General features: G+C 43.3%; 1 protein-coding gene across 1 annotated transcript; it reads left to right on the top strand.

The window, feature by feature from the left end:
• Positions 1 to 1196: 1196 nt before the first annotated feature.
• LOC134911211 (uncharacterized) lies at positions 1197 to 2857 on the top strand. The gene is made up of 3 exons (XM_063919522.1): positions 1197 to 1259; positions 1335 to 1547; positions 2163 to 2857. The coding sequence occupies exon 3, from the start codon at positions 2174 to 2176 to the stop codon at positions 2840 to 2842; it is 669 nt and encodes a 222-aa protein (XP_063775592.1). The 5' UTR covers positions 1197 to 1259; positions 1335 to 1547; positions 2163 to 2173; the 3' UTR covers positions 2843 to 2857.
• The last annotated feature ends 16337 nt before the right edge of the window (positions 2858 to 19194 follow it).

Genomic DNA, 19194 nt, shown 5'->3' with positions numbered 1-19194 from the left:
TCATGTCAGACTCAGAGGTCAGTGTGGTGGCGGAGGTTAGTGAGGTGGAGGCTGGTAGTGAGGTGGAGGCTGGTAGTGAGGTGGAGGCTGGTAGTGAGGTGGAGGCTGTTAGTGAGGTGGAGGCTGTTAGTGAGGTGGAGGGGGGTAGTGAGGAGGAGGAGGAGGGGGTGCCTGTTGCTGTATTCTCCAGTGATAGTAATGGTGTTGTGGCTCCGCAGCCACGCACCACTACCAAGACTGGCAGGAATATTAAGTTCAGCTATGCTGAAAACATGGCGTTGGTGCGTGAGCTGATGAAGCACCATCGCCAATTGTTTGGTCAGGATGCTGGCAAGGTGTCCTCCCGCAGGAAGTCTGTCCTGTGGGGGCAAGTAATAGTTGCCGTCAATAGTGAGGCTGTGGGGAGGCGGACTGAGGACACGTGTCGCAAGAGGTTCTATGACATAAAGCGGCGTGTCAAGGCCAAGATGGCCAAAGAGGCAAAATCAGCCCGAAAAACCGGAGGTGGCCCCCCTTTCCGGGCAACCTATCGGGAGTGGGAGGAGCCTGTGCGGGCATTGATTCCTGCAGAAGTGGTGTCTGCTACTCATGTCCGGGATTCGGACCGACCCACGCAGGATGGTGAGTTTGATTTTTTATATTTTTATTTAAATGTCCTCTAAATGTTGTTTAAATCATTTTTTAAGGGTAAAGGATGCAAAAATTGTTGGTCAGATATTGCAGGCCTATGCACCCTTAAGGTGTGTTTGTGTTTAGAAATGGCATTTTCCATCTTGCCTTGGCTGTTTTTTTTAAAAAAAATTGCGCTAAAACAGGTGCAATGCCTGCTGGTATGTGTATTTGCCATAATAATTTTGCGATATGGCTTGGACATCGGTGTTGTATCTAATTGTTTTTTAAAATATTTGATTTATTTACTTCCTAAAAAAGGTTCTATTAATTCAAAATTACATTTTGGTAACATTTGCAAGTAGTCAATCTATGCAATATCTGACGCATAATTCTGAAATGTAACAGATTTATTTTGTGCAACACCATGTACATTTTGATATACACCACAAATTAAGGAAGCACGAAGATCTTAAGCAGAAATTAGTTTATTTTCGAATACCTAATAGATGGTTACAGTACACTAAGGCTTTGCAGTTGTAATTTTTACACAAAGCATGGTAATAATGTTTGCGCCACTTTTTCAACAGTCCGACAGACCAGCCGGCCAGACAGGCCTCAGACAACTCAGGATGATGCTGGGATTGCAGGTAAGACTTCACTGTAGTCACATATTCTGCAAACACATAGAAGTACAAAATATTAATGTTTATATATTCTCATAGGTTCTGCTTCTGTAAGCCGACCTCCTGTAAGGCGCCCATCACAGGGCTCGGGCCACTTACCCAGGAGGCCAAGTAAGACACGGCGTCTTGGCACGGAATCTGCGGCTCCATCTTCCCCACCCAGGCGGCGCATTTCTGCAGTGTCACCCCAGCCACCACTGGCACTATTGGCGAGTCCACAGAGTGATGAGCCCCGATCACCTCAGTTATCTGGTGAGTCAAAACTGAAACTAAACACATAGCAAATAATCTACACAGTACAGTTACTATGTTGTGATTTGGAGTTGAGATTACATGTTTGACATAACAAGCAATGTGATGTTACGTCTTCAATTGCTAAAGGTGAAAATGTTTAATTTTTCAAGGTCTTAGTGGTTGATATCGCCAACATCATTATTAAAAAAGAACATACATTTGTACAAATTTAGGCCACACACGTGCACATTAAAATAAATATAAAAACCAAAATTAAAAAAAAAAAAATCCTCCACAACATTATAGTGTTCACACATCTCCCCTGTCCGGTATGTAGACTGCTTACTTGCTCCGCTCCTCTGGACTATCCAGGTAAGCAGTCTATATCGTGGCCAGGGGAGGTGACATAACACTGTAATGCTGTGGAGGGGAGGTAGTTAGGTGAGGATTACTCAAGTCTGTCTATGTGCACGCCTGTGATGGTATATATGTTTTTGGCGAAAAAACACATTATAAGTTTACAAAAACAAGTCAAAAAACTTGTAAAATGTAGTATTATGAATGTAGTAATGTGTCGAACTAGCAAATAAATTAATAGAAAAATAAACATTGCATGTTGGCCACCCCATACAGAGCCCAGCTTGATGGCCGACGTGGACCAGCAGGGACAAGACCAACAGGCAACCATCACACTGCAACTTACACCTGTTGACCCGAGCCAGCCAATACAGCTGCAGGATATCCCCCAAGCCTCCATGAGTCCACAACTGGCACAAGCTCCACCCCAAACACAAATACCAGATGACTTTTGGGCCAGTTGGACAAGCCAACAGGCCCAAAGCAATGCCAGCCTGACCGCACATACCCAACACCTTGCCAGTCTGCCCCATCATCTACCGCGCATTAGTCGCAACTCGGGCAGACTGATTGTACAAGTAGGCCGAATCGCAACATCGATGGAGCAAATAAGGGCTGACAACAACCAAATGCTGGCTCATTTAACGCGCATCATTGATGAGCAACAGCGCCATCAGCAGGCACTCGTTCAACTCATTCAGCACAACCAGGTTGTGAATGAGTCGTTATCCCGGATTGTAGCCAGCCACACTGCAACCAACACACAACTGAATGCTAGCATTAATAATTTGAGCAACAACATAACATTGATGGCAGCTCAACAAGTGACCTCCAGCTCTGGGACCACGACCCCTATCCAAACGCCAGTAACCTCCCGTGTTCGGCGTTCCTCCAGAGCACGTGCCAGTGAGCCAGCACAAAGCACCGCACCCAGCACACACAAGCGAAAAAAATAACAATTTTGACAAATGTTATTTAAACAATAAAAATTTGGATTTGACAAACACACAACTTCCTGTGTCCGTCTCAAACATTGTTGAAGCTGCTATGTATGTATGTATGTTTTTCATGGGTAATGACTGAAAAGGTATTTATAACATAAACTAAGTACAATGTACACACCACTATAAACAACAAACAGTAAGTAACAAAACACACAATAGAAAGTATTGCAAAGTGTTTAGTCAAGGATAATTACATCCTACAAAAACTTACCTGAAAAATACCGCAGGATCACTTCTTGCCGTACCTGCCTCCCTACATATGTACTCACACTGTCACCAGATGGTTCTAACTCCTCTGCTTGCTGACTGCTTTCTCCCTCATCATGTGCCAGATGTTGACTTAAACACAGATTATGGAGAAAACAGCAGCAGAACACAATTCTAGTCACCTTTGAGGGACTATACAACAAAAGGCCTGCAGATTTATCCAGACACCGAAACCGTGACTTCAGCACACCAAAACATCTTTCTATCACATTCCGCGTAGCCTTATGTGCATGATTGTAACTGTGTTCAGCAGGAGAATCAGGTTGGGACAATGGAGTAAGGAGCCAAGAGTAGCAGCCGTAACCCCCATCACCTGAAAAACAGATATAGTCAACATTAGTACATGTGTTAGATTATTCTTTCCCCAAATCAAAACTAGAGTTTGTGGTTAAAAGACATACACACAAAACATTTTTAACATACCCAACAGCCAGCCATCAGGCATTTGTCCGGCCTCAAATTTATCGAAGAGCGATGACTGACTGAGGATGAAGGAGTCATGGCAGCCACCAGGGTAACCTGCAACAACACTCATAATTTTAAAGTTTGCATCACAGACCACCTGGACATTAGTTGATTGTGCCAGATGTCTATTTGTATATATGTATTGCCGGCCCCTAGGTGATCTCAGCTGAACGTGTGTGCAATCTATGGCCCCCAGCACATTGGGCATGCCAGCAAGCTCATAGAAAGCTACCCTGACAGCACGCCACTCCGACTCCTCGGTAGGGAAGCAGATTGAGGCATTAATGTGTGGATCCAACACATCCAAAACCTGAGTGGACATTAAAGAAGCTAAGGTGAGTGTCATGTTAGGTATTCTATACAATACTGTGTTGTTTGTACTTACAGAAGCAACACTTACACATAACCGCATATGTATTTTTAGACTCACCTGATTCAAATATCTTGAAAAGGTGGGCTGTGAGATACCAATGACGTCGCCTGCCACAGCCTGGAAGCTCCCAGTAGCCATAAAGTGTAACACAGCCAGGAGTTTGTGTAGGCCTGAGACGGAGCGAGAGCGTGCTGTCTCAGGGTCTAGGCCCAGTTTGACAAGGTCATACAGGTGGAAAATGTTGGTTCTATTTAGGCGGAACATCTGTATGACCCTATCATCGGACAATGCGTTTAAGTTTAAACGCCCTCTAAAAAAACGAGGCTGGCGCAGCCTCCGCGGCACCTGGACAACCTGTTGACCATGTTCACTTACCTGGGCCTGATTCCTGGAAGCCTCATGGAGCAGTCTAAGGTATCCCACAGCAAACATAAATTCATTGGCACACACCACAGCCGCCATTTCAGAGTGAGAGAAATTCAAAATGTGCCTGGAACACTTTTATAGGGCCAAACATTCAGGTGTGAGTAATGGATAATTGAGTACACATGTAAACACGCTTTTCAAATGCTGGCGCGTTTTTTTTTAGGAATTTTTTACGATGTGTAATTTTTCGCGGCCGCAAATGCATTTTCACGGCAGCAATTACAATTACGAATGGTTAGTAAATGACCGAGATTCATATCTAAACAGGCGTAATTTGACCGATGGTGTATTCATTCGTGATTTTTAACTTGAACTTCCAAAATATTACGAATGACCACATCACGCCCGTGATTTCAGTTTAGTAAATTACCGAGATGACACTTTGATGAAAAAACGCCATCTCGGTCAAAATCGGGAGCTTAGTAAATTTACCCCTTGGACTCTCCTTGGGGATTTGTGATACCATCTTAGAACGCACAGTTCTTTGCTGTGCTTTTTCCAGCTTAACTCTTATCATTTTTCTAGCAGGAGGATGAGGGCTTCCATCGTCATGTGAAGCTGAACCAGTAGTCATGAATATAGGCCAGGGCCTTAGCCGTTCCATGCCACTCCGTGCCGTAAATGGCATATTGGCAAGTTTACGTTTCTCCTCAGATCATTTAAATTTCTTTTTTTGGGTCTTTTTACTGAACTTTGGCTTTTTGAATTTTACATGCCGTCTACTATCACATTGGGCATCGGCCTTGGCAGACGACGTTGATGGCATTTCATTGTCTATGTCATGACTAGTGGCAGCAGCTTCAGCACTAGGAGGAAGTGGTTCTTGATCCTTCCTTATTTTATCCTCCAAAAGTTTGTTCTCCATTATTTTTCTGAAGTTATATATCAATGGCCCTCATTCCGAGTTGATCGCTCGCTAGCTGCTTTTAGCAGCAGTGCAAATGCTAAGCCGCCACCCTCTGGGAGTGTATTTTAGCTTAGCAGAAGTGCAAACGAAAGATTAGCAGAACTGCTCTAAAAAATTTTCAGGCCGTTACTAAGTTGCTCCAAACCTACTCCTACGCAAAACTGTGCCATACATGGCGGGATATAGCAAAGATGTATCTGGACACATCTGTACCTTGCGATCACTGCAGACAGTTTAGTTCCTGCTTTGACGTCACAAACGCGCCCTGCTTTCGGCCAGCCACTCCCCCATTTCTTTAGGCACGCCTGCGTTTTTACCTGACACGCCTGAGTTTTTTGGCACACTCCCGGAAAACGGTCAGTTACCACCCAGAAACACCCACTTCCTGTCAATCACTCACCGATCAGCAGAGCGACTGAAAAGAGTTGCTCGACCTTGTGTAAAACAGCATAGTTTTGTGTGAAAGTACTTTGCGAGTGCGTACTGCGGCCCGTACGCATGCGCAGAAATGCCGATTTTTAGCCTGATCACTACGCTGCGAACAACGGCACCTAGCGATCAACTCAGAATGACCCCCATTATGCTGTGCAGGAGAGCGTACCTCTACACCACACAGGGCAAACCCTGTGAAAATTATTTGGATTAAATATTAATAACCCCTTTATTTGGAGTAAATAATATACAGCACAGGACAGCACCACTGAACTTATATGGCAGCACCACTGGACTGGATTTATACGGAATTATATGGATTTAAATGGAAATATACGGCAGTACCGCTGGACATATACGGCAGTATCACTGGACATATACGTCAGCATCACTGGACATATATGGCAGTATCACTGGACATATATGGCAGTATCACTGGACTGAATTTATATGCCAGTACCACTGGAATTATTCAGCAGAATCACTGGATTTATACGGCAGTACCGCTGAACATATACGGCAGTATCAATGGACATATACGGTAGTATCACTGGACATATACGGCAGTACCACTGGACATATATACCACCACTGGACTGATGCAGGACAACACAGCACCACTGCAATGGACTGGACTTATACAACAGCATTGGACATATGGCAGCAGAGGACACCACCACTGTGACTGGACTGATGCAGCACAACACACCACCACTGGACTGATGCAGGACAACACAGCACCACTGCAATGGACTGGACTTATACAACAGCAATGGACATATGGCAGCAGAGGACACAACCATTGTGACTGGACAGATGCAGCACAAGACACTACCACTGAGGACGGAGAGACATCCTGTCTCTACACTCTCCAATGCCAGAGTGAAAATGCCGGGGGGACGCTCAGCTCCTTATAGGGAATCCAGACCCAGCAAGAATCCGACAGCGGGATGATGATGATGTTTTGCCTCGTTCTGGTTTCCGAATCAGGCGGGAAAACTCGAGCCTGACTCGTGTCCGGGCTAGTGAAGTGAAGTCCGCGGGCGTTCGGTTCTCTGAGAACTGAACCCACTCATCTCTAGTTGATATATATGTGTGGAGTTTGAATGCTCCACACATTGAATGCTCCACCCACTAATGTCCGGCACCCCCGCACACACGCCTTCTGCTGCCGCTGCCAATTCCCATCTCTAGAAAAAACAGCAAAATTGCAGCGCACAGAGAAAGCATAAATCATTAAAAAAAGAAATGTTTAATTAAAACAATTTATTATAACCTTTAAACAAATATGTGTAGAATTTAAAACACATCACCAACTAATGATCTTTTCTGCACTGAACAATCCAACAAATTTAATGCTGTAATCTACAGCCAAACATGTATTAAGAAGAAAGAAAAGCTCTATTCATACATTTAATGTTACCTTGTAACTAATCCCAAAATGTATCAACAATGTTGCATTCATAGAGCTAATTCCAACACTTCATAAGGATCAAAGGAACTACATTCAGGTGTATAAAAATCAATTGGTTAATGGACTTCCTCCTAATAAAACTCTTGACGACCAAGGAGTTATATTATTATGAACACTTAACTCCTATGTTTAAAAGTCCAATGTCCGCAATTGTACAATTGTATATAATAAGCTGGCCAGCTATTTTGTATATCCCTGATGCAGTTATAAGCTGTAAATCATGCACAAGTCCTCCCCGGCTGCTGGTGCCGTAACTTTTTATGGCAGTCTTTTCTGGGGGACTAGAATGCCCATTTTCCACATATTGCGTGCCAAACCTCCTCCTCCCCGACTGCTTAGTGCTGTTAACCTTACGTGGCAGTTTTTTCCGGGAGGCTGAGGTAGAATGATCCGAACGTGGAATAGTCTCCAAATGCAGTCTGATCAGGTGGTGAATCCCTCGGGTAAAACTTTACGCGTTTCTCTGCCTCCTTACGGTCTCAGCGGCTTCTTCAGATCATTAGTTGGTGATGTGTTTTAAATTCTACACATAATTGTTTAAAGGTTATAATAAATTGTTTTAATTAAACCTTTCTTTTTTTTAATGATTTATGCTTTCTCTGTGCGCTGCAATTTTGCTGTTTTTTTTCTAGATTTTCTATATACAGGGTTGAGTGACCCCTGTTTTTTGTCAGCTGCACAGAAATCGTAATTGATTAGCGTTGGGTCAATTCTTTCTTTCTTTATTCCCATCTCTGATGCTGAGGGGAGGAGAGCACAGCGCACGTCTCTCCTGCCCCTCACTGTGTCCCCGTCTCCGGCAGTAATTGAAGTGTCTCTCGGCTGTCAGCCAACCAGAGCTCGTGGACCGTTCTGTAGTTTCACCCTTTTCCAAAAACATACTGGAGGGTTAAATATAGGGACAGCAATTTTGCCTTACTTCACCAACCTTCAGAAATAAAATTCTGGAAGCAAAATTTATGAAGACTGCATAATTGCTAAATTTACCAAACTCTGGAAGTAGAAGTAAATGCCTGCTTAGGCTTCACCAACACCGGCTCTTATAACAGCCCATGGACTGGCATCTGCACACAGGTAATTTGCCCGATAAAAGCATTCCAAATCACTGCACTATATGACAATAAGGAATAACAATGTTTGGGGCCATAACACAAGCAATAAAACATAGGCCCCATTATCACATGCCGCAAACCAGAGACAGGTATTTTCATGGACAACAGTCAGCTTTCTGAATAATTTTCCATCACATTTTATTTCCTCTTATCACCTGATTTTTGTATAGATAATGTTATTATATGATGTGAGGTAATTACACATTGTGGGTCAGATTTATTAAGCCTAGTGAAGTGATAAAGTGGAAGGTAATAACACACCAGCCAGTCGGCTCCTAACTGTCATTTTTCATACCCAGCCTGGGACATGGAAGTTAGGAGCTGATTGTCTAGTGCGTTATCACCTTCCACTTTGAGGTCTATTTACAAAGCCTTGAACGGAGATAAAATGGTCTGAGATAAAGTGCCAGCCAATCAGCTCCTAACTAACTTGTCACAGGCTGGGTTTGAAAAATGACAGTTAGGAGCTGGTTGGCCGGTACTTTATCTCCATGCACTTTATCTCCATCTAAGGCTTAGTAAATACACCCCTTTTTATCACTTAACCAGGCTTAATAAATCTGCCCCTCTGAGAGGAATAATTTTCTCCCTTTATTTCTGGTATGGACTATATTTCCCACTTCTTATTAGCTACTTCATAAACCTGAGTAAGTCATTATACTGTATGTGTATATATATATATATATATATATATATATATATATATATATATACAGACATAAATCTGCTACTTTACATTCTTATGAACAACAAAAATAACAAATGATTCCAAAAGACCTATTAAGTCCAAACCGACTACTTCTCTCTATTAATATTAAACATTTCATCTAACCATAGACTGGGTCATAACATTCCCTTGAGGTGTTACTCAAATCCATTTGTAGGTAATTTCATGTTTTCAAAATATGCACTGAATATTGATATGTATCATTCAAAAGCAGTTGGAACGTATTATGTACAAAGTAAGAAGGTCACAACAAAAACATTTTTGAATTTGTATTGCTTGTTTCAGTTTCAGCAACCTCATCACCCACCACATTTCTGCTCTATTACATTAGTGGCATCTTCTCTTCTGAAAGTATTCTTTAGAATTATCATTCCTTTTTGTATAGAGAACACAGTATTAAGCTCCTGGCCACTTAGTGCAGGTACTGTATGTCATAGAGATTTGACTAGGGTCTTGGTGCATCATCCCTTATCAGGCGACAGTCCAAAAATCCTTTTTTTCCAAGGTGAGTAGACTGTAGACCCATTTGGAAATTGCATTTATTAGAAATAAATCAAGTGTTGGATGTTAAGGCTGAAATAATTGGGTATCAGCCAACTGAGTTTTTTACTTGTAGAAATAAAAAAAAAAGTTGTTTAAAAAATTGGGTAACAGTAATGCAATGTAATAATTACAGTACTGCTCCAAAGAAAAATATTTAGATCTTTAAAAATTATTTAAATGGCTGATTTGTGCACAGTTTTTACAATGTAAAACAAAATGATATAAAGCATACTTTGTTTAAATACAAATGAAAAAAAAGGAAAAAAAAGTGCTAAAAGTTAGGAAAAAAAAGTGATTTTGGGGCATTTCGAAGCCACTTATTTAAAAAAAAAAAAATGTAAAAATAAGAAATAAAAACAAAGATAAAAAGTAATTTTTCAGTTAAATAATGTTATACAGGCATTAACGAAACCCTTTCACACTTTAACCAATACCCCTTTCACACCACCAATGCCGGTTCCCACCCGGGAATTGGAAACGGGTCCTTCTCGGGTGGGATCCGGTATTGGACGCTGCTGCTGGTTTCCCCTGGCCCGGCAATATGCCGGGCGGATTGCCATAGCAGCGGGGGCCAACGCTGGGAGATGAGATCATCTCTGCGCCGTCTCTCCCTGTTGTAGTGAACGAGTCCCGGGTTGCATCGACCCGTTCTTTATTCCCGGGTTTAATTGCCGGGTCAGGCGACCTGGGATTTCAGCTATGGGGCTTTCACACCGCGTGCTGACCCGTGTCGATCCGGCAATATGCTGGCTCGATACCGGGTTATTTGTGCAGTGTGAAAGGGGTTTAACCTGATCTGCCCCTCAAATAACACAGGTCTTAACCAGGGTCGGGATCCCAGGATACTTCCATGACACACAGCCCAAGCTGACCCTTTCACACCTACCTAGGACCCGGGTTGCCTCGGCAATATCCTGGGTCAGAAGCTTGGTCTGAAAGGGGTATTAGGGAGATTTATCAAATTTTCTAAAGATAACAAGTGGAGCTATTGCCAATAGCAACCAATCAACTTTAGCTATCTAATATATTCCATAAAATGATAGCTAGAACCTGTTAGATTGCTATGGGCAACACAATGTCCCCTTATCTCAGAAAAAGTGTCTTTACTATCCACCGATATTGTAAATAACTTACGAGGACAAGTTGTAATACATCACTCATTGGATGCCACTTGCCATTTTCTTACAGGTCATAAATAGAATTAGCCGAATCTAGCTTGCAGCAGGAAATAGACATTAATGACATTAAAACCATATGTGACTCACTTAGAAGAATATCACTGTCTAAACTGTAACAAAGCTGTCAATATACTGCAGTTACACTGAATTGATTGTTTGGCTATGGAATACAAAGTAAGTCATCAGAACCAAATTGGCTATCCTCTGCTATTATAAAAACAAAACACAACAGGTGCACACTGAATACAACATACTGTTTAAGAAATATGAACTTCGTTCTTGCCGCAACCTTTACAGGAGAGATAAACAGGGATGGTAAAATCCAAGGATTTTGCATACAGATCAGTGTCACTCACACTATAAACTAGATGCTAGTGTGAATAAAATAAATACATATTTAATAAACCAGACAAAATAATAACAAAAAAGCAAGCCAGTTTTATTAAGGTGTAAGCCTAACACAAAGCAAAGAATTAATAAAGATGCACAAAGACTGCAGAGTCGGGACTGGGTGCAAACAGTGGCACAGGGCAATGGGGGTGGTCTTCAGTATGCCGGCTGTCGGGATCCCGGCGCACAGTATACCGGCGCCGGGATCCCGACAGCCGGCATGTCGACACTTATTCTCCCTCGTGGGGGTCCACGACCCCCCCTGGAGGGAGAATAAAATAGCGTGGCGCGCGTAGCACGCCATCGTGCCCACAGCGTGGCGAGCGCAGCGAGCCCACAAGGGGCTCATTTGCGCTCGCCACACTGTCAGTATGCTGGCGGTCGGGCTCCCGGCGCCGGTATGCTGGTCGCCGGGAGCCCGACCGCCGGCATACCATACTACACCCGGCAATGGGCCAGGATACAAAATAGTGTGGGCAAGCAGGAATTCCATGTAGATAAGAGACTGTGATGAAGTCCAATAGCAGGATCCAGGGCAGTTACACAGGAAGAAAGTAACTGGACATTTACTGAAGTGTGTTTTTACAAAAGTGGAGCTATTGCTCATAGCAACCAATCAAATTCTACTTATCATTTATCTAGCACCTTCTAGAAGATAATAGCTAGAATCTGATTGGTTGCTATGGGAAACATCTCCACTTTTGTAAACCCACACTTTAGTAAGTAAACCTCTGAAACTCAGGATACCAAAGATGTGGCCATGAGGTTTATGCAGGTATTGTATATATAGGCTTGTCAGACATCCCTTTAATTCCGGACTCCTAAGATTTGCACTCGTTCTGTGACCGATTAAAACCAGGTGAAAAGCAAACTTGAAGTCAGCCTGCCACAGAACATGTGTAAATCATACAGATGTGACCATCCTCATATAACCCACGATTATTCACAATTGTGGCAATCCTTAAAACCTGGTTTGTTAATGTGTCTTGAGGACCGCAGTTCGGAACCCCGCATATAGAAAATTCCACTGAGCTTCCAGAGAGAAGGTAAGAGAGAAATGTCATAAAGATAGAAAAAAGTGTATGCTACTGTCTATGTCCCATTAGTAGAATGCCCTACACAGAGTTTCCATTTGTTCCTTCTATTGTTCTTTATTTTTTATTGTATTTTTTTTTTAATTTAACCCAAATATTTTAGTATTTTCTTAATCATAATGAAACTTCATTTTTCACTGTATATTGTAGATTGTATCTGACATTGCAAGCTTTGCCGAGATGGACGTTACAGTACCTCTAATGAATAGATCTGTAGTATACTTAAATTGCACTTGAATTGATTATTGCTGATAGCTAAGTCCATTTACTACATGAATGCAATTATCAATTAAATAGTCCTGGTTTACATTATTTATTCTAATCAGTGTCAGGTACACATAGCACCATAATGTATGATACTCAGCAGAATCGTGAATTTGCATTTTAGGAGGTAAAACAACAATATCCCAGGCCTGTGGGTAGAAATAAATTATGCTTGTATAGTTAGGGCAGGCTTAAGCCAGCTGAAAAGAGGATTGCCCAGCTTCATTCTCTGATACGGAATGCCTAGCAGGACATTTTTGATTCAGGTTCATCCCACAGATGGTCTTAATCCACCTCTGTTGCACCCGGATTTTCCTTAAACTAGTGATCCCCACATAATAGGTCTGACATACACTTGATAATGCACTCATCCTTTTCTCTGTCCGCATTTCATCTGAACAATGTGAAAATGTCCATGTTGCATGTATGAAACTTTTCTATTAGAAATCAATATGTCAGCAACTCGTCATGACCAGAAAAAAAAAAAATTGAGTATAGGCAAAATAAAGTCATCCATTACCGACCCCCTTTGAGACTAAGCTGACACAATCAAATGTCTATACTGTACACACACCTTTTTATATATATATATATATATATATATATATATGACAGTAGATGACCTGCACTCCCCAAGAGATAAATTACAGCTTCCCCGTATGCCTATCCTTCCCTAAATACACAGCCACACAAGTTAGCAGGTTATATATCGATAGATAGAAAGATAGATAGATAGATAGATAGATAGATAGATAGATAGATGGTAATTTTTGGTAATGCTCTTTCAGGTATAATTAATTATATCAACATCCAGTTTGAGCCTTGGGCCCACTAACTGGCTTCTTGGGAAGAAAATCTCTAACTTGTCTACAGCAAAACTTAACCGTGGATTGGATATGCTCTGGATGGTCCAGTTTTACCATTTAGAAAAAGGCAAGACCTTGCTAGTGAGCTACAAATTGACTTGTGAAGCAGTTGTGACTGGAAGTGTGTGAAGATGCCTACGCAGGGGACTGATTCCTGTGTGAGAAAACTCTCACAGCTTTGTGAAAGGTATTTGGCTCCTGCGCTTTACAATTGGAAACAACAATGAGAAGGTAAGACCTGGTAATGAAAGACAGTCATAGAGGTACAGTAGGAAGGTCCTACTCGCTTGCAATCTTATAATCTATTGGGAAGTAGGTATGATATGGTCACACAGCAATGTTGTCCTGTGGTCTGGAGGAAGGGAAAAAAAAGAACAAGAAAATATGTGAGGATATGTATGGACTCTACAGTGGGGATATAAGTGGATAGGAAAGTTAATGAAGGTTATGTGGGTGGTTCTGGAATTTGAATAACTTACCTGAAGAGGTGAGTTTTCAGAGAACGCTTGAAGGTTTGTAGACTAGAGGAGAGTCTTATTGAGCGTGAGAGGGCATTCCACAGAATGGTTGCAGCCCCAAAAAAGTCCTGAAATTGTAAATGGTTGGGAATAATGAGTATGGATGTGAAACGTAGATCTTATGAAGAGCCAAGAGGTTCATTTGGGTGATACAGTAGTTTGAAATAAAAAAAGAGATGTACATTGGTGCACTGTAGTTTGGTTAATGGCCTTGTGTGTGAGTAAAAGTATTTTATATTGAATATGGTAGAATACAGGTAACCAATGGAGGGACTGGCAGATCGTCAGACGATGAATGTCTAACAAGGAAGATTAGCCTTGCAGCAGTATTACTCCAGAGAAGATGTCTTTCGTGCAGTAGGAGTAGTGCTGACCTAAAGAGAGAAAGCAGATGCCTTCCTAAGGAAACTGTAGAGCTTTCTTGTTACATAGCTCTGAAAGCAAAGGCAAATATCAACCTTTACCATCAACATCTGTTGCAGCTTCTACTTCATTGCCTGCAAAATTATCTAAAAATACATTCACATCACAGCTTAAGGTCGGAGGCAAAAAATACAACAAATGTTGTCTTTGTTTCGTAATCATGGATTATGTGAGATATGAAATGAAGCTCCACTTGGAATAAGAACTCCATATAATGACATCCAGCTCCTAGGTCTCCTAACAGCTTACCCTGATCAAACAGTTGGTAAGGTAGCCTACTGCTATTGCCAGGCACCTTTGGATTGTTTCTGAGCACTGAGCATTACATAAACTGTAGTAATTAGATATTAGGGAGGCCAGTTCCGGGACTTTTTTAAAATCCTGGGATTCCCGGAATCCTGGGTTTGCAGTATGGATCAGTGTAGGGAGCACGGAGAGTTGGTGTGGGGAGCAGCAAGTGAGGGTGGATGGGAGTAGGGATCAGTAAGGGAGGATAGGAGTAGGGAGCAGTGAGGAAGGATACGAGTAGGGAGCAGTGAGGAAGGGTGCAGGGAATAGTAAGGGAGGGTGGGAGGAAAGAGCAGTGATATTGGGTGTGTGGTAGCACAGGATGGATGTAGGGAGTGTGTACATGACGCTTACTATTATGAGGTTAGTCATAGAGATACAGACAGAGCCAGCAACATTTCAAATAAAGCACTGGCCATCAGCCAATCAGAGCTGGCGGACCAACAGCCAATCAGGAGCCACTCCCTGGTTGGCCGCTGGTTCGCCAGCTCCTGTTGGCTGGTGACAAACGCTACATTTGAAATGTGCATCTATGGCTGCCCGCCTAAGCACCATATACATCGCTATCACCTGGGCCACACAGTCAGGCAGCGTCTGGGCCAAGTGCTGCTAGTGCTCAGCACTGTCTGGCAAAACTACGCATGTGCAGCCTAATCCCGCAAATCCCAGAATTAGAGGCTCCAATTCCGGGATTCAAATCCTGGCAATTTGGGGCCAAAATTCTGGGATCCCACCAATCCTGATCCCGGGATAGACCTCCCTAGTAGATATTCCTTTGATTACATTTATTAAAAATATCATATGTCAAGTTTTACTGTTAGTTTGTATATTCCCTGTATGGCGCTATGTGGTGCCATAAAAATACTAATAATAATAGTAATAATACATAATTGTGATACCCCATTCAGGATCCCAGTGCACTGTGACTTATAAAAGCCCAGAGTCCTGTGATTGGCTGACCCCTGAACTGGGAGGAGGAGCCTATTGGGTAGGGAGGAGAGTTACCTCAGGAGGAGCCCAATCATGTTTTTTGCTCGGGGAGCTGAGCCGGGATGAGAGTTAGTAGGAGGCAGCAATCCTGCAGACACAAAGGTAGCAGTGATACGGTATGACAGACACAATGGGATCTAGTCATGAAGCAGTGTAAAGTGTGGAGCAGTGAGCCAGTGGAGAACCAATCAGCTGCTACGTATAATTTTATAGAATACATTTTATAAATGTTACCTGAACACTGATTGGTTGTCATAGGCAACTTCTCCATTAGGTCACTTCACACTTTTCACTGCTTCATGAATAGACCCCTTTGTAGTAAAGCTGAGGGACTCAGGTGCAGCAGGAGCAGTGAGGTACATGTCTGTGCAGTGTTTCACCCCAGCCTCAGTATAAGACTTACATTGTCTGGACAGAGAGCCTTCCCCAGCCAGTACCAACTATCATCCGCAGACAGGGAACTAAATGAACCCACACTTCCACAGTCATCTGCCAGTCTGCATGTGAGGAAAGTAACCCAATGTAAGGGAGAGAGAGTCAAGTGCAGTCAACGAAGGAAGTGTGGCATAGACATTGCAGTGCAGTGCAGTGAAGACAGACGCAGTGTAGAGAGACACAGAAAGCAGGAGCTACACTAACTAGCTCAGTGTGCAGCAGCGCTCAAAACAAAATAGTGAGAGAGGTGACAGCTCAGACCTGAGGAGAAGCGAGTGCAGCAGGCACATACCTCCCAAAATCTGTATAATCTAAATAGCGGTGTGGCCTGTGGGAAAGGGGGCGTTGCTTCACAGCAATGCCGCGATTGAGGGCCATGCCTCCCATTTTAGTCACAGTGGGGTCATGGCCAGTGCTCTGTGAGCTGCTGGCCATGCCCACAGTCCCTCTGGGTCCCAGGAATAGAAGCTTTGCGCATGCACACGGCGTCTATTCACTGCTGCTCTGCATTGCACTAAACAGAGAAGCAAGTGACAGCCCCCCCCCACCGCAACATTGCCCCAGAGGGAGGGACAGTGGGATAGACCCAAAAAAACAAGACTGTCCCGCAAAAATCGGAACAGTTGGGAGGTATGAGCAGGCGTGAGGCAATAAACTGTACAGTGTTTCCCTTCAGTGAAAGGACTCATGCCATCTAAGCAGTGAGTGTCAGTTAATCTCAGATTGTAGCAACCCTCACAATACCACAGAGGAAGCCTGATTCACTTGCCTTGTATTTCATCAGTCACAAGTGGAAAACACAGAGTAAGCTGACAGTATTGAGAGAATACTGAAAAGAGTAGCTATTCATTTATCCTGACCACTAAGACTTTTAATACTGTATTGTTTCTTAGGAGAGACTACACCTAAGAACATTTGCAAAGGGAATAGAGACAGAACTAGTCTCTAGTACATGTGTTATTGTAACCTATGCTTAGATGGGTGGTATTCAGTTTGCCGGCTGTTGGGAACCCGGGGGCACAGTATACCAGCGCCAGAATCACGACAACCGGCATACCGTCAACTTTTCTCCCTCTTGGGGGTCCACGACCAGGAAGAATAAATAGCATGGTGAGCGCAGCAAACCCGCAAGGGGCTCACTTGTGCTTGCCCAGCTGTCGGTATGCCAGCGGTCCGGATCCTGGTGCCGGCATGCTGGCCGCCGGGAGCCCGGCCGCCCGCATACCATACTACAACCGCTCAGATACCAAGAACGGAGCATACAGCATAGACATATTGGGGGTCATTCCGAGTTGTTCGCTCGTTATTTTTTTCTCGCAACGGAGCGATTAGTCGCGAATGCGCATGCGCAATGTCCGCAGTGCGACTGCGCCAAGTAAATTTGCTATGCAGTTAGGAATTTTACTCACGGCATTACGAGGTTTTTTCTTCGTTCTGGTGATCGTAATGTGATTGACAGGAAGTGGGTGTTTCTGGGCGGAAACTGGCCGTTTTATGGGAGTGTGTGAAAAAACGCTACCGTTTCTAGGAAAAACGCGGGAGTGGCTGGAGAAACGGAGGAGTGTCTGGGCGAACGCTGGGTGTGTTTGTGACGTCAAACCAGGAACGACAAGCACTGAACTGATCGCACTGGCAGAGTAAGTCTCGAGCTATTTAGAAACTGCACAGAGAAGTCTTTTCGCAATATTGCAAATCTTTCGTTCGCAATTTTGATAAGCTAAGATTCACTCCCAGTAGGCGGCGGCTTAGCGTGTGCAAAGCTGCTAAAAGCAGCTTGCGAGCGAACAACTCGGAATGACCCCCATTGTTCTGTTGCATGTTTATTGATTAGAAATGACCGGTTCGGTTCCCTGAGAACTGAACCCTACCAGAATTCACTATCTGAGCCCGGCTTGTATTTTCCCGCCTGACTCGGAAACCAGGAAAAGGCAAAACGTCATCATCCCGCTGTAGGATTCTCGCAGAGTTTGGATTCCATATAAGGAGCCGTGCATCGCCGCCATTTTCAATCTGGCATTAGAGAGTGTAGCGAGAGGACGTGCCTCCGTCCTCAGTGTCCTGAATCAGTAAAGTGGTGGTGTCTTGTGCTGCATCAGTCCAGTCACAGTGGTGGTGTCCTCTGCTGCCATATGTCCAGTGTTGCTGTATAAGTCCAGTCCAGTGGTGCTGTGTTGCCTTGCATCAGTCCAGTGGTTGTGTCCCTGTGCTGCTGTATGTGTTCAGTGGTACTGCCGTATATGACCAGTGGTACTGCTGTATAAATCCAGCGAAACTGACGTACATCTCCAGTGGTACTGCCATATAATTCCAGTGATACTGCCGTATATGTCCAGTGGTAGAGCCGTATAAATACAGTGGTAATGGCATATAAATCCAGTCCAGTGATACTGCTGTATATGTCCAGTGGTACTGCTGTATATGTCCAGTGGTACTGCCGTATAAATCCAGTGGTACTGCCGTATAATTCCAGTGATACTACCATATAATTCCAGTGGAACTGCTGTATAATTCCAGTGGTACTGGCGTATAATTCCAGTCCAGTGGTACTGCCGTATAAATCCAGTGATACTGCCATATAATTCCAGTGGTACTGCCGTATAATTCCAGTAGTACTGCTGTATAATTCCAGTCCAGTGGAGCTGCCGTATAAATCCAGTGGTACTGCCATATAATTCCAGTGATACTGCCGTATAATTCCAGTGATACTGGCATATAAATCCATTGATACTGCAGTATAAATCTAGTCCAGTGGTACTGCCATATAAGTCCAGAGATACTGCCATATAATTCCAGTGGTACTGGCATATAAATCCAGTGATACTGCTACATAAATCCAGTCCAGTGATACTGCCGTATAAATCCAGTGGTACTGCTGTATAATTCCAGTGACACTACCGTATAATTCCCGTAATACTGGCATATAATTCCAGTGGTACTGCCGTATATTTCAAGAGATACTGCAGTATAATTCCAGGGGTACTTCTGTATAATTCCAATGGTACTGCTGTATAATTCCAGTCCAGTGGTACTGCCGTATAAGTCCAGTGGTACTGCCATATAATTCCAGTGATACTGCCGTATAAATCCAGTCCAGTGGTACTGACCTGTGCTGTATATCATTTACTCCATTTA

Source organism: Pseudophryne corroboree, chromosome 4 (genome assembly GCF_028390025.1).
Source record: "Pseudophryne corroboree isolate aPseCor3 chromosome 4, aPseCor3.hap2, whole genome shotgun sequence".
In the NCBI taxonomy this organism is placed as follows: domain Eukaryota; kingdom Metazoa; phylum Chordata; class Amphibia; order Anura; family Myobatrachidae; genus Pseudophryne; species Pseudophryne corroboree.
The sequence above is the reverse complement of the archived record's forward strand: the minus strand, read 5'-3'. Positions and strand labels throughout refer to the sequence as shown.